Genomic DNA, 16,013 nt, shown 5'->3' on the forward strand with positions numbered 1-16,013 from the left:
GTGATATCCTTATACAACTTTGCTATGGCTGGACCTTAACTACTGCAAATCTGTGATTTTTGTTAAATGCAACCATGCTAGTTCTTCAGTTCTGCTCATAGTATTTTCGTAACATACAGTTCAGATACTCAGCAGTCTTTGCTCATCTTCTGTTGTGGCTGGGCTTTTTGTATCCTTTCAATTAAGATATTTGATGTTTAATCACAGTAGGACATTGTTTGGTAATAGTATGTAATTAAATGGTGATGGTTGTTGAAGTGTATAATTAGGATTTTTGACAATTCATTGTGAATCTCTGGTCTGTTGTGAAGAAGAACAAAGCCAGAGAGAAAATGCTGGCTGGGTTATATAAATAAGTGAGAGATGATGGTCGAGCTGAAAATGAGAGTTCTTCCCTCCTGTAATGAAAGGCTTTGTGTACATTACGTAGAATATAGTATTTCTTAGGCTGAAAGCTTTCCAGAGATAATAGCGTTGGCCCTCTGAGACTCTTCATTATGTCAGATGTGGAATTATGGATTTACAGGAAGCAGACGCTGCCACTAACAGACTTAGTCTCATAGAGGAAACTTTTCCTCTCCTGTCTGAAGAATTTCAGGCTGCAATCTGCATATTATCATTTGTGAGGTTTTTCTGAGGTACCCAAGGGAAGAAATCCCCCCATTTACAGTGAAATACGCTGGATATTTTGGACAAAATGCCTCCTCGTGTCTGCCTCCAGCTTCAAGGGACAAGGGACGTGGTGAGCCCTGCTGGCCCCAGCCCAAGCAGCACCCTCCCAAAAGTGACGATGGCTTTTAAGGGGCAGGATTATGAAAACCCTGTCAATGATGGATTCTTCTATTTTATTCTGACTTCAGCCTTAGAGAAAGACTTTCTTTTTAAGAGTCTAAGAATACGCTGTTCTCCTAAAAGGCAAGCTGAACATCACTCATCACTATATAGCTGCAAGAAAGGAGCATCTGGGTGAAAAAGAAAATCCCCCAGTGTGCAGCTCTTTCGATGCATAAGTTCCCACACAGAGAGTGGGCTTTGGGCTGTGCTTTTTTCATCTCCAGAGGTCATTCAGACAAGTTGTCAACTGTGTGATGGGGCGATCAGGTTGTGCAGGACCCTGCAAAAACCTGTGAAGACAGAGTGGTTTTGGGTTGGTCTGTTTATTTATTAATTTATGAAGAAAGAGGCACTGTGTCTTGTGGTGTTTACATGAAATATCGAGTGCCTTGCTGCCATGTTTCATGATTTTCCACCTGGTGCAGGAAAGCTGGCACAAGCAAGGTAAGTACATAAACCACTCCTTAGATTTCAGGTTTAGTTGCTTTGATTCTCTCCTTGTAAATAAGAAGAAACCTTTCAAAAATAAACAAAGCTTGCATTTAAAAAAAAATGGGAGCAGAACTAGTGAACTCCAGAACAAATGACAGCATGTTGGTGTTGAGTATTCTTAGCAATGGCAGAGTAAAAATCTGAGCATGGAGTTAAGCTGGCTGCTCCCATCCACCCACCCAAAAGCTGGCATTGCATCCCTTGACCTAGCGGGACCTTTGCCAATGCCAAGTGTGTGGATGCAGAAGAAAGGCTAGTACCCATGGTCCCAGACAAGGCTGAGCATGAACCACTCTGAGTTTTTGCCATTTATAACCATTATAAGGAATGATTGCTTTCTGAGGTCATACGGAGCCATCAAGTCATCAGTTTTGCTGACTGCAGCTAAACCATTCATGGAGGATCACAGGAATTGTTTCCGTGAGGGGTAGGTTAATAACCTGCAAAACCACTTGGAAAAAAAATAGAAAAGCTTCAGTCTGAGTTTTGTGGCTGGATAAATCCAGTAATCACAGAGCTGTATGAGGTGTATTTTTTGCAACTATGTGTCTGTTTTGATTTCACTGTGCTAATACAGTATTCTGATTTTTGTGTTGGTACAAGTGCCTCTTTCTAAAAAACATATACACACATATACATTTTTACATGAGCATATGTATGTATGTGTACATGTTCACTCATATATGCCAGAATTTGAAAATCCTCATCATCCTGTAAGATAGGTTTACTTTCCTAATACCTAATAATGCTAATTATATATGTGTATATATATATACTCATACATATACATACATACATTTTGCACTTGGATGTGTACATTTCAGTGCTTACAGATGTTTGCTTTTTTTTTAATGGGCTTTATCTACATATAGGTTCCTCATGGGATTGCCTCCTTTTGCTGGTGATCTTGGCACCCACTTTGTGGTTAAATACTTCTCAGCATTTGATTCCTACCTACATGTTGTATGATCTCAATAGTTTATTCAGGCCCCTTAAATATAGCTATTAGATCTGCTACTCATCAGTTTCAAAAACATTATCCTGGAAAAATTTATCACTTGAAGGATGCAAACCAGGCTTGTCGTCTTCCTTCCAAACTGGAAGGGATGTAATTTCTTCACATTGAATCGCACCGGGAAGAATTCCTCCTAACTAATGTGCATATTTTTGTTTCCTGCACTCCACTTCTTCAGTTGTCTTATCAGCACAATTTTTATCGGGGTTACAAAGGGAACCTTGCATCTTGGTCAAAATTGATATGCTAGCAGAAATATGGTGGGGCCACCTAAGATCCTGCAGCAAGAGCCAGGAAAAGGACACAAGGAAAATACTTCTAAAAGAATTATTCAGCAAGAAAGTATGTGTGCATATCATCCTCAAGTGTTAAAAGACATGCTCCTGACATGCAATACAGTTGAGAAGTTAATCATTTTGTAAGGTAGCTGCTCTGTGTCAAAGAGCAAAGATTCTTGGTTTCCTATTAAAAAGTAGAGAACACACACACACACAAAAAAAAAAGCAACCCCTCCCCCAGTAAAACCTCTGCTTATCTGGAGCACAAAAGGCATCTGCAGATGTCTACCCCCTGCATGAGAACAAAGTTTTCAGCCGCTGGAATGCGATGCTATAAAAACAAATACTACAAAGCCTGGTAACAGGGGGATGTCTCACTTGCATATTTTTTTGTGACCATCTTGGTTTGCAGAGAAGGGAGTCCCCAAAGTAAGTAAGCCAGCAGGATCTCTTTGTACTGGGTCGCTGTCTGTTTGGCCAGATGTCTTCCCAACAGGGAGATAGAAAAACCAGAGCTCTTATTAAAATAAGTTGGGAAAGGGAATGGAAAAAAGCATGTGTCCAGCAAAATGAGGCATATCATGTCCCATCTGATATTTATTAAACGTTGATCAAATCCACGGTGAGAAATGCACATCATGCGGAAGTGACCTTGGCTCCCTGGTTTTTGAAGTTAGTGACAAATGTCTGGGAGCAGACCAGCATTAAAACCATGTGTACAGGACACAGAGAGGAGTATGCTGCACTAGGAGCAACAACAACAAGCCAAGAACAGACTGGAGCCAAGAACCCAGCTTTGCAGGTTTTACATATGTTCTAGCAATGGAATGGACGTGTAGGGTCTTTCTCTGTACATTTCACTATATGGCTTTCTGGATGAGATGTAAACTGTGTGTGTCAGGAAAGCAAGCAATCATGTGAGTAAAAGTGTGATCAATTCTTGGAAGTAGAAGTTTTGTTGAAGTAAAGGCCAGGCATGGATTCCTTCTAGACCTGACTTTTAGCTTTTGTGATAAACCTGTATAATCTTGTGCCAACCTAATGGGTTTTGTGTAATCACAGTGAGCATTTGCAATCATCTCCCATCTTTTCTTGTCTACTACTTTGGCTGTCATGTTTTTCAGACCAATCTTTCAATAAAAAGGAGTGTCCTTAGAGCATGGACTAAATGTTTCTCCTCCATCAAAACAGTCCTTGGGACTGGTCCTAAAACAGGGAGCAGGGAAGAAGGACAGGGAAAGTTGAAGCCAGATTCTTTGCTTGGAGCCCTGATTGCATAATAATTCATCACTATACGGAGAGGGCTGTATTCCTGGCTTTTACCTTTGCTCATTGCCACTATTGTAGGACTGCACAAAAAGACATCAAAATGGTCTTCCACCTTTCTTTCAAAGTACCTCTATCTTGAATAATTTTTATATGCTCAGTAGGCTGGGAATCCAGCCGGTACTAGCAGAGTTAAGGGCTATGTATTTGCAATAAAGAGCACATTTAATGATTCTGAAAGACTTTACTGTGCCCATCTCTAGTGAAAGAAGAACAGCGGAGTCTGTTAGATCTCTCTGGTTTTTCACTGCACCCTGGACCTGGGGCATGCTCGATGAGGCTGTGGGGGGAATCACTGGCAGGCATGCACAGCTCCAGCCCAGATTAGTTAATGGACTCGCTCTCATCTGTGTGATCATGTTAGTACGCCGTGTTTATGTTACTGATACCAGCAGTGCTGGATTGTTGAGGGACGGAAAGCTCTGGCTTTTGTTCGGGTGTTCTGATGTCTGTTTGAAATATGCTGAAAGTAAAAGTTCTTAAAGCCAAAGTGCTGTTTTATTGAACCAACGGTAGAGAGGACTAAGACAAATGAAACAAGATCTTTGTGATGTACTGGAGCATATGTGATACATGATGCTGGACTGCAGTACATCCAATGACATCAGCAGCATTTCAGCTCTTTACACTACCCAGGAAGTTGGAATACAGTGACAGAAAGCAGCTCATCTTGTAAAATGAGTAATCTTAATATGAGACTGCAATCAAGTGATACTTTTCTATGTGCAGTCGCTGTCAAATGTTTTGTTTATATTTCTTACCTTTCTCTAGGCTTTGTACCTCTGCAGTCTGTCAGTCTTCCCAGTTATGGATTTGATCCTGCTTCCTTTAACATTAAAATAGTAGGGAGCAAGATTTCTGTTGTCTGTACAGAGTAGAAGGTGAATGTCCCCAGATTTCCAGTGTTTTTTTGACATGTAAGATGTTCAGAGTCTTAGAGTTCTGGAATCTAAGTTTTAAATGCTTCTGAGGAGGAATCTTATGTTAAACGCACAGTACAGAGCCCTCAGTGAGCCCATTAATACTAGCTAACAGCAGCAAAATGGTGCTCGAGACACCATGAGCTTCCACTGTGAAATAATTTAAGTCTCCAAGTAAATACTGCAAAACTTTAGAAAATTGCTCTTTCTTCCTTCAGTTTTTTCAGCAAGCAGAACTTCCCCTTGTAAACCCCTTGCAGCTATCAAGCAGAAAAAGAAAACCAACCCTCACACCAAGGTCTATAACCAAATGCGGCAATCAGATTTTGGAGTCTTCACTTTTTTTCTTTTGTGGTGCAGGTGTTACCAGTCTTCCAAGTCCAAGCGCCAATAAACGGGCTCTTCAGATGCCCAACTCTGTACCAGCTCCTGTCCTTTCACTTCCAGGGCTCACATTTGCAAATCATTTTCCTCTGCTGTTCCTGAAAAAAAGAACTGGTTATTCCCAACTGATCTCATACCTAAACATAAGGTATCCCAAATCTATGGCATTATATGCATCATGTAACAATAGAATGTGGCATCCTAGCTGAAAAGTCTGGGAAACATGAGATAATGTGGAAAGAAGGTTGACCTGCTGACCTATGAGATACACATTTCAGTCTTGTGCATGGCTAGTATATGTGCTAGCTGTAAACTTAAGTATAAATCCTCTTCCTGAGTTGCTCCAGTTTGGTAATCCCTCCTTCTCGTACAATGGGCCTGAGGAAGTCACTGGACTGCAGTTCTTGGAGAGAGAAATACAGTTGACTTAACACGCTGCATCGGTCACCAGGCCTTGGTGACCCCAGGGGAAGAGGCCTGTGTTTTTCTCTTATAAAATAAAAGCGAAAAACAACTCTACAGAAGGTCATGAGTTGGGAAAAGTAAAATCAGCTGTGGGCTAGGCCTCAGGGGAAATATAAGTTGCTCATAAAAAGCTACAGAACAAGTCTTGATTAGTTAAGTAATCTGGTACATAGAATTTATTAGAGCTTAAAGCTTTCCTGTGGGACTCCCCTAATAGTGCACAAATACAGTAAAATATCAAAGAAATGCATATTTTGTCAGACACTGAAAGCTGCATTTATCCTGACCTACTAATGCACATCGGAAGGAGGGATAAATCCAGTTCATTCAGTTCAGTGCAGTGGCCCAGTTCGCATATTTTTACATGATCAGTTTCTCCTGAATTTCTTCATATCTTAGTCAATGCTCCTAAAACCTTCAAGCTGTTCCTGAGGAGCACAGCAAACAAAGAAGAGTATTGGTTTCATGAGAGACTCAAAGATATTAAAACATTCTGAAAAAAAAAAAAAAAAAAGCTTGAATTTAAAATAACAAGGGTTTGTTTTCTGTTTTTGAGGCCCTTTATCTTAAACATGTCTACAAGGGAAAATTCAGCAGCATTTTTCTGCTGGTATATATCTGCCACTAGCTTTACTAGCACTGCAGTCCTTGTTCTCTTTGAAAATGGTGCACTCCAAATGAAAAATTAAAAAAATCTCTCATTGTGGAAAGGAAGTCTTCACACAGTATGCATTTGCGGTAGTGCTTGCAAGGCAGATGCAAGCACTTTCACATGCTTTACCATGCTTTCACAATGTTATTTTATTTCTGTATTTTCTTTCTACCAGAGTATGTACTGTTGTCTCTGTACGCTGAGAAAGAACTGCTGTGGCAGCATCCTGACAGAGCATATAGTGATAAATATTTGACTTCCAAAGCTCACCACAGGCTTGGTAGCAGAGTCAGAAAATGGTCCTGTCTCCCCAGGAAAGCCTCAGTTTTTCCAGTGAAGCAGAACCTCCTTCTCTTCCACAGCCTAAAACCCCAAAGTGGCTGTATCAATAAGCTTTAACCACAATGGAACTTCCACAATGGAGGCTATCCTGGCAGAATAGGCAGAGAGGCAGCCATTTCTCATCTGATTACATAAATATTTTGTTTGTTAGAACATGGAAGAAATTAAATATGGAGATGAAAATAGCAATGTGTCTTTTGCTGTTGTTTTAAAATTCTTCATCTTTTCTTTTGCAGGTATTCAGGAGGGGACTCAATGTACCAAGTGTAAAAATAACTGGGCACTGAAGTTTTCCATCATCTTATTATACATTCTGTGTGCCCTGTTAATAATTACCGTAGCCATTCTGGGATACAAAGGTAAGTATGCATCAAGTGCAACATTTCTCTTTCAGTCAAGCATCCAAGGAGGTTTCTGTGTATTACATAGACAGTTTATCGTGTTTTCATCTTGAATATGAATACTTTTGTCAGTGTTGTTTTTGGTACACATATAGCAACAAGACCTCAGTCTTAGGGTTTCACTTTCAAGCAATTATGATGTTTTGAAATTAGATTAGAAATTGTAAAAGAGGAAAAAGTTAAAACAAACTGATTTTTCTTCCACTATGAAAGGGTACTAACTGGAAGACTCAAAGCTCTGCAGTATGTTAAGCCTTGATTTCACTGAGCCCTTTTGTATATCAGCACCCTTCCAAAATAAATGTCTTTCTTGATGGGAGAGACAGGAATAGTCTTACTAAGATAATTATAATATTTATCACAGGAAAAAAAATGTGGAATCAATATTACTTTGAAATACGTGGAAGAAAGATTAAATTAGGAGGTGCCAATTTATTGAGTTATCTACAATTACTTTGATGAACAGAGATGCTTAGAAGCTTTCAAAGATTCTGGCAGTTGGGCAACCCAGTAATGTAGGAAATTTCATTTTTGCAAATCCACATGAGGGTATATTAGAAAGCACAGCTTAAAATTTCTCTACCTAATGGATACTAATTAAGTGTAGCCATTTAGATATTGTTATGATTGAGTCGATATGAATGTCTTGTGCATTCACAGCTATGCATTAAATAAGTGGGATGTGAGGTTCTAGTAAGATAATGAAAATGAATAACATTATTCTGAGCATTAAAGTAGAACACTGCAGCATCCTGTGGAGAAAAACAGGCAAGGTTCAAACAATCTATTTGAGCACAGCTTTCAGTTGTAGCTTCATAAACCCTCCAAGAAGCTGAGTAAATCTTCACGTGATTAGCATGCAGTGCATCCTATGCCACCAACAGCTGTGCTAGTAGCAGAACTGACATCACCTCTGGTCCTTTGCCACTGAAAAAAAAGGAAATTTAGAAATAGAAAGGGATAAATACTTACTTGAGAGGATTCACTAGAGTTTTAAGTCGGAAGAAAACTAAAACTGCTTGCTTTAGATGGAAAATTTAAGAAGGGAGAAAAGAGAATGGCAAGAGTATTCTATCTGAATAGAGGTATTCTTTTTTCACTATAAAGCAGACAGAATGTGGTAAATTAAAAGCAAATGTGGGGAAAAAAAAGCAGTACATACATACTTAAGCAGATGTTCTCCTGAAGAACGTGTAAATGGTTTCTGAAAGTAAGATACTGAGAAAAAAAAACTTTGAAGGATTTTTGATCTGTTAAGAAAAGATTGATTGGTTATACTGATTAGGGGAGGACAAACTTGGGCCTTTTGCGGGTATAAATTTGCAGATGTCTGCTTCTGGTGAGTAAAGATGTGATCTTTCCGGTCTGTAACCCAGACACTAAATGCCTGGGATTTGGTAGAATTTTCTTCAAGAGCTTTTTATTACATGGTTGTCAGTTCTGGGGCTTACCAGGAGAATCAGACCTCACTTGGCATCCAGAAGAGCATGTCAGTTTGGAGGGACCACTGCTCTGTATCTTGCTTTGGCAAACATTTGCTTGTGTATGTGCAGGAAGCAATAGCAATAAGGAAACTGTCCAAAATATCTTTTGGGGAGTTTCTCTTCCTCATTTCAGTCCACAGTTTTCCAGCTTCATTCTCTACGAGCCTCCAGCACAGTCTCTTCCCCAAGCTTCACTCCCATCTTGAGGCCCCTTCTTTGCTACAGTCAGTTCTAAACCTGCTTCTTGCACTGACTAGTCACTGCTGCCTGAGCTGGAACTAGCCTTTCTGTCACATCCATATTTCTCCAGGGTAAGGACAAAAGAATTTCCTTGCCCACAGAAATGGGGAAAAAATGCACATCTTCACTGACTTTAAGACATCTTGGTGATGGCTCTGATGGCTCCACCTGAATTCCAAGAGAAAAACTTTGGAGAAAAGTCCTTTTTGGTCCAAGGTATCTTCTCAGTAACTCCAAGAAGTAAGTAGCCATATGCCAAGTATTAATTTCACCCTTTGTACCCTGCAGTTTAAGAGCTTTGTCTCCACAGTGCCTAAAGAGCTAACTTGCAGGGAAAATTTGCAATTGAACAAAGCCCCAGTTGATGGTACACATTCAAAGGAATTACTGCAATATTTTTTCTTAGTGGGGAAGGAATTAGGCCTTAAAGGAAAAACAAAATTTAAAATAAAATTTTATAAAGCTCTTGAACTCTCCCCTCTGCATCAGAGTTTGGCTCGTTTTTTTTTTATTGCAGTATTACACTGAAAGAAGGAATTCTGCTGGCATCAGGGATTCTTTCAGTCTCTTCGCTAAGTTTCCATTAAATTTGCCTCCCACGCTTATGTTTATAAAGCCCAAAACTACTTTTAAAACTTTCATTTCCTACATAGTATTTAGATATCCTTTGTGATTTAAAACATTAAAACTACTAATCAGTGAATTAAATATGGCAGGCAAAAAAATAACTCAATGGGAGGCAAAGTCAATACAGAACAAACCTCTAAATTGGTGGTAAAAATTACAAAGTAGGTTGGAGAAACCTGAAACCAAAACATGAATTAAATATTGAGGTCGTGGAGGAATAACAGGCTGAGTTTACTACTAGTTCACTTTTGGAAGAAATATGAAATAACTGTTTAAAAACATGAATAAAGCAAGCTGTGATTTTAAAATACGCTTTCTTAAATAAAATGCAAAAATACAAAGCTATAGAACTTCTGGCACTGGGCAGTACTAAATTAGTCTATATAAGATGAATGATCGTTCTGCAACTCTCTCCATTAAGGGAAGCTCTCAGTTTGAATTCCTGATAGTTATCAGTTGCTGATCAGTCCTTGTTTTATATATTCTTGACTAATGACCACCGTGACTTTCACCTGCTTGTTCTTCCTGTCTCCCAGCTTTTCCCTGCGGTTACTCAAGATCAACACCCTGGTGAAAGGGTATATTTTCTCCCTGCTACTTGACTGAGGCTGAAACAGAGAGTAGGTCAGGTACAGACACTCTTCACTGTTCTGGTCAACAATTACTTGAACATTTGTCTTCTTTTGCAGGACCTTTAATACATTTTTCACAGTGACCTTGTCAGAAATTTAAGATCACAATGTAGAGATATCAAATTGAGAGTTAAGATGAACATGTCCAAAAGGAAGCTCAGGGCACAGACAAACTTTGCATTTTTTGAGAGCAGCAGACTGTTGGAAGCAGCAGAACAACCTTCGTAAGGAACATCAGGGTCAGTCTGCTTTTTTAGCCTTGGCATTTCTGCCTTTATCCACACTTCGCACTGCTGTGTTGACACCCTGTGAGGGGAAGCAGAACAAAAATCAAGGAAACGGTATGCCAGATAAAAGTAATTCTGCACTTGACATCAGTTAATCTGAGTAAGTCATCAACAGTTTAGTATCTTATAGACAAAACCACTACCTTGTATATTTGAATGCAGCATCCTCTTTCTAGCCTCCCTAAACCAGCATCTTCTTGCTAAGTATCACATCAGCCCCTCCTGGTCCAGGGCTATGCCACAGAACTAAATGCTGCTACTTTCTGTAGGAGACAAGCTGCTGGGGACTTGAAGACTTCTTAGAAGTGAGCACACTCAGCAGGTTTGGTGATGATATGAAGCCAGGAAGAGTGGCTGCCACACCAGAAGGCTGTGCTGCCATTCAGGAAGACCTGGAGAGACTAGAGAGTTGGGCGGAGAAGAACCTGATGAGGTTCATCAAGGGCAAGTGCAGAATCCTATATCTGGGGAGGAATAACCACATGCATCAGAACAGGTTGGGGGCTGACTAGAAGGGAGCTCTGCAGAGGAGGACTTGGGTGTGCTGGTGGGCAAAAGGTTGACCATGAGCCAGCAGTGTGCTCTTGTGACCAAGAAGGCCAATGGAATCATTAACAAGATTGTGGCCAACAGGTCAAGAGAAATGATCCTCCTCCTCTGCTCTGCCCTGCTGAGGGCACATCTGGAGTATTGTGTCCAGTTCTGGGCTCCTCAGTTCAAGAAAGACAGGGAACTGTTGGAGAGAGTCCAGCAGAGGGCTACAAAGGCTGAGAGACCTGGGGCTGTTCAGCCTGGGGAGAAGACGACAGAGGGAGGATCTTATCACTGCTTATAAATATCTAATGAGTGGGAGTCACAGAGATGGGGCCAGGCTATTTTCAGTGGTATCCAGCAACAGAACAAGGGGCAATGGGAATGAATTGGAGCACAGGAAATTCCATCTGAACATTTACTTTGTGGGTGACAGAGCACTGGAACAGACTGTCTATAGAGGTTGTGGAGTCTCCTTCTCTGGAGATATTCAAACCTTGCCTGGATGTTTTCCTGTGCAACCCACCACAGGGAACCTGCTTTAGCTGTGGGCTGGACTGGATGATGTCCAGTGGTCCCTTCGAACTCCTACGATTCTGTGATTTGCCATCTTTCAGACACGGAGTAGGCATGGTCTTCCCTACATACTACAGCCAGTTGTCAATAATACCACTAAGACATCTCATTAAATTGCTGCTTCAATGAATGTTTGGGGTGTTCTACGCAAAGAATATTCATAGCTACAAGCCACCTTCAGTCTTTTTTTTTTTTTTTTTTCAGTTTGGTAACAAAATATGCTGTTATATATGCAATTCCATCCAATCTCACCAGCTGCCAGTACAGGCTACCTCATATTGATAGTATTCTACTATTTTCATTTACTTTAAACTCTTCAGGGGAATACTGTGATATTAGTTTCCAGTGTTAGATTTCATTCAGTCAATATTCTTGCTGCTACAGAGCAGCAAAAAGTCTGAGGTTTACAAACTTTAGATCTGAAATACCGACTGTTAATCAAACTGCAAAGGAATAAAGTATATTTTCCTTTCACTATTGTTAATATATATTCATTTTTCAACTCCAAGTGTACTGCATAACTGGAGCAAGCAGGTGAATATAATGCAGAATCTGAGTTAACATAAACAATGTGACATTGCTAGGCAAAGGTTCAGCAAAAGCACTTGGAGTGAGCCTGCTTTTTAAATCCAAATACTTTTGCTAGGTCTTTTCTAAGAACACAGAGTGAGCTGCGTCCTTCGTGGTGACTATCCATAAACAAAGCAAAACATCATGGAAAGAACAAGGATCTGCCTAGTGCTGGCCAGAAAGAAATAGCAAGTAGGGTCCCCATGCTCGCTGTGTGTGATGCATACATCCATCAGTGGAGTAGGAGAAGTTACAGAAGGACCTGGGTTGGGCTGGGCTCCAGCCTGGAAGACAATCAGTGAGAACTAACAGAGGATCAGCTTGGCTTCATTTGAGAAAAATGGCGTACACCAGGTACCTTTCATAGGCAGAAGAACCAGTGAAATATTAGTGTTATACTTAGGGAGAAAATCCTTTCTAAAGCAAGCAGTACTGAGTAATAGTCCCCCTGAAAAAGAAATCCAATTTTGTTGCCAGGGTCATCATTGTAGCATGGCTTTTAGCAGGCCAGCTGCCATCATCCCAAATACTGAAATCTGCACTCTGACTCTATCTTTACACTCACAGTAAAGCCTCTTTTTTATTGCACTGTTAGCAGTTAGAAGGGAGTCGGAAGGTTATTCATCAAGGGATGTCCAGTCATTTTGAAAATCTTGAGATTTTTCCTCTGCTGCAATTCCACTCTCCTCAGTTTAGTTACATCAGAGATGATCTTGGTCTGCTGCTTGTCTGTTGATTTTTTGGAAAGCGTTAAAACTTCTGTGTATCTGTGGTACCCATGAACAGAAAAAATGGCAAAATGAAGAAGGAGCACTTGGTGGTCTGCACTTCAAAGGTCTGGTTGTGGTTGCTCAAAATAGCAAAATATCCCTTAAATTTCCACTCCTAGTGAAAAACAATTCTTTACATAGCAATGACTTCTATGAAAATACTTTGTGGCTGCAGATTATCTCACAGACAGAAAGAATTGGTTAGTATCTTCAACCCAGCACAGACCTAGAGAGTTAGGTTTCCTAAAGGCATGGGAAACACATTATTTCTCCTATCTGAATAGGGGACTGGCACAATGCCTCATGCAGCCTCTCCAAGGGTTCATGCAGATCTGTTCTGCTCCCAGTGTAACCTAAGGGCCAAATAGTCTGGTGATGAGAATAAAATTTCTGCCCATGGTTGCTGTTTGAATGCCAAACATGTTCAAGTAGATTTGCCATGGAAGCTGAAGACAGCTCCTCAGCCTTGCAAACATTTCCCTGATTGCTTCATCAAGTACAGACTTCTGTCACTAGAAGCCTCTCCAGGCTCTTTATTTGTTGCTTTTTCCATTTCCATGTCAACTCAATCAAAGCATCAAATTGTCTCAGTGACAAGAAAACAACTCAGACATTACCAAATAAAAAACACATCAAAGGAAGCCTTAAAGCTGCACTTGCTGACTGGCCACCATTTCAATCTTAACAAGTCAGAACAATTTTGAGAACATTTTGAGTGATCTGTGCTGTTATTAACACATTTAAATGTTGATTTCAAAAATGTTGATTTTGGAAGTGCTTAATAGATGCGTCTTCAAACTGTTATGTCAGATCAGAGCTTGCTAGCCAGGAGACTTTTTTTTAATGATTAAAAGGTTCAGGGAAAAAAGTAAAAAAAAAAAAAAAGGCCTCTTCAAGGAGTAAGGGCTCAGTGGATCATGGTGAAATAAAGGGAAGGCTTCTCTCACATGTATGAGCTGTATGAGCTTTTAGCAACCAGTATACCACAAAGCACTGCGCTTGTAGCATGGACGTACTGTGAAAAGACAAGGACTTGGTTCATAAAGAAAACTTACAAAGAGGGATTTCTTTATTCATAAGGAAGTTTGCTTCTGAGTAAAGAAATGTGTGGGGACTGTTGGCAGAATGAAGAACTGGATGTGTGCTGGGTACCACCAGCAGATGGGAGTTCATCCTGCCGTTGTTTCACAGTACAACAGCTGAGTGTAGTGGCAAGCAAGGCAGTTTTAATGCTTTTTTCAAGTTTGATGCTAGTAGTGTTCATTTGGTTTGTTTTATAGTTTACTGAACTTCATAAATTTGACTTTTTCTTCTTTCCATAACATGCTGTTTTCTTTTCCCTAGTTGTAGAAAAAATGAACAATGTGACAGGTGGCCTGGAAACATCCCATAGAAGATATACAGAAAAGCTCACAGAGGTGGAGAGTGATCTGAAGAAATTAGGTAAACTACATGCAACCAAAGCCCCTTTTTATCATGACTTTTCAGTGTTCTCCTGGAAGATAGAGGCCAGAAATTTGTCTGAAAACTGTCTGGCTATGTCAAGATACAGCACTTCTGTTTCAGTTTCTCAAGTACTTGGGAAAACACTTGTTAAGGCTGTCTCCCTGGGACAGCATTTTAAGCATACTTTAATATTTACACTTCCTACTGAAGTCACTCTGAATGTATATGTACCTAAATAAGAACTTAAAAGTTGTCCTCAGGAGTCTTTCTCTGAGTTAGAGATGTAAAATATAGCAGAAGCTCTTCCACAAAGGTAGAGATTCTACATAAAGTAAATATCTGTCACCTAACCATCTTGATGCCATTGTAACACTTAAAGTTCAAAACCGATGGCCATTATAAAGGATGCAAAAATAATCAGCAGTTCAGGACTCTCATGTCTGAGGCAAATTGAGAACTTCCATAAAATGTGTCTTAATCATCTCAGAGAATACAAAACATAAAGTTATTATGAGTTCAGGTCTCCCAAGTGTTGTCACAGTTCTTAATTATCAAGAAAATGGAAAAAAAATCATAGGTAGGGATTCCCAACTCACTCAGTTTACATTTCTACCTTTCTTCTTTATCTGGAAAGGTAGTGAAGCTGTTTATTATCAGTTTATAGATACACAGATTTATAGCTTATGTAAATACTTCTTATTTAAGTATAAATCTGTGCATACATGCATGTGCTTCTTGAAATACATTTTGTTTCACTTCATAAACAATATATTGAGATTTGTGTTGCTTGGGAAAGTGGCTACCTTGCAGCTTGATGTTCACAGCTTTTTCTGCTAAAAACCAAGCTGTATTCTGAAGTATTTGCACACTGCATTTATTTCAACAACGTGGAATAATTCAGTGGCATGTATTTTTGCTGATACATATGTAGGCATAAATGCTACACCTGAAAGCACATGCAATCTTTCATGTTACTCTGCTGATTAAATTGATCACCGCTTGGAGTACCTTTGATTTAGTTCATGCCCACATATGTTTACATACTATTGGATGGCCAATGAGTGCTCGGACCATCAGTCCCCATTTAAGTGGATCTTCCATGGAGGAAATTAAAATGTTACAGGGCAGTGTGTGAGTTTATGTTCCATAAACACTTCTGGCTGAAGTTTTCTCTTGCAAGTCACCCTTGCTGTTCACCATTGCAACTCATTCAAACACACCAGAAGAAAGCTCCTTACAGAGCCATATTCACTGTAGCTTATGAAAACCATCCCACCCCCTCTTGGAGTCATCTGAAGTGGTGGACTTCAGGCTGCATTATTCACAAACATAGTTATACTTCGATGGGACAAAAATATATGGACTGCGTATAGCAGAAGGAAGTGATTGAGGTCAAGAAAGGGAATATTCCCTCAAAGTGGGTGTTGACTGCTTATTTCTTTAGTTTATTTGTCCTGGATGATGAACTGTGCAGCCTCAAAAGCTTAATTACACTCAAGCAAGGTCTCAGGAGTATACTGTAGAGCAGTGCAAGCAAAAGCTGAGATGTTCCTTAATGGTTATGATTTTGCTTTCCTGAAAGTCAGAACATGAGGAAACAATAAAAGCAAAAAAAATGTCATTAGAAGCAACAGTGGTACATTCAAGAGAAAAAAGGAAATGTATCCTGTCATGTCTACAATAACCTGATGGCAAAGCTTTTGTCTTTACCTAAATCGTTTTAAAATTGGTATTATAACCA

At 39.8% G+C, this 16,013-nt stretch overlaps 1 protein-coding gene across 1 annotated transcript in view; it reads left to right on the plus strand.

The window, feature by feature from the left end:
* The window catches only part of COLEC12 (collectin subfamily member 12), a 108,956-nt gene that overhangs the window by 80,464 nt on the left and 12,479 nt on the right, over positions 1–16,013 (plus strand). Inside the window, exons 3-4 of the mRNA XM_031552868.1 lie at positions 6,945–7,067; positions 14,171–14,269. Of these exons, the coding sequence (XP_031408728.1) occupies positions 6,945–7,067; positions 14,171–14,269 (222 nt within the window). The remainder of the gene's footprint in view (positions 1–6,944; positions 7,068–14,170; positions 14,270–16,013) is intronic.

This window comes from Meleagris gallopavo, chromosome 3 (assembly GCF_000146605.3).
Source record: "Meleagris gallopavo isolate NT-WF06-2002-E0010 breed Aviagen turkey brand Nicholas breeding stock chromosome 3, Turkey_5.1, whole genome shotgun sequence".
NCBI classification, from domain to species: Eukaryota; Metazoa; Chordata; class Aves; order Galliformes; family Phasianidae; genus Meleagris; species Meleagris gallopavo.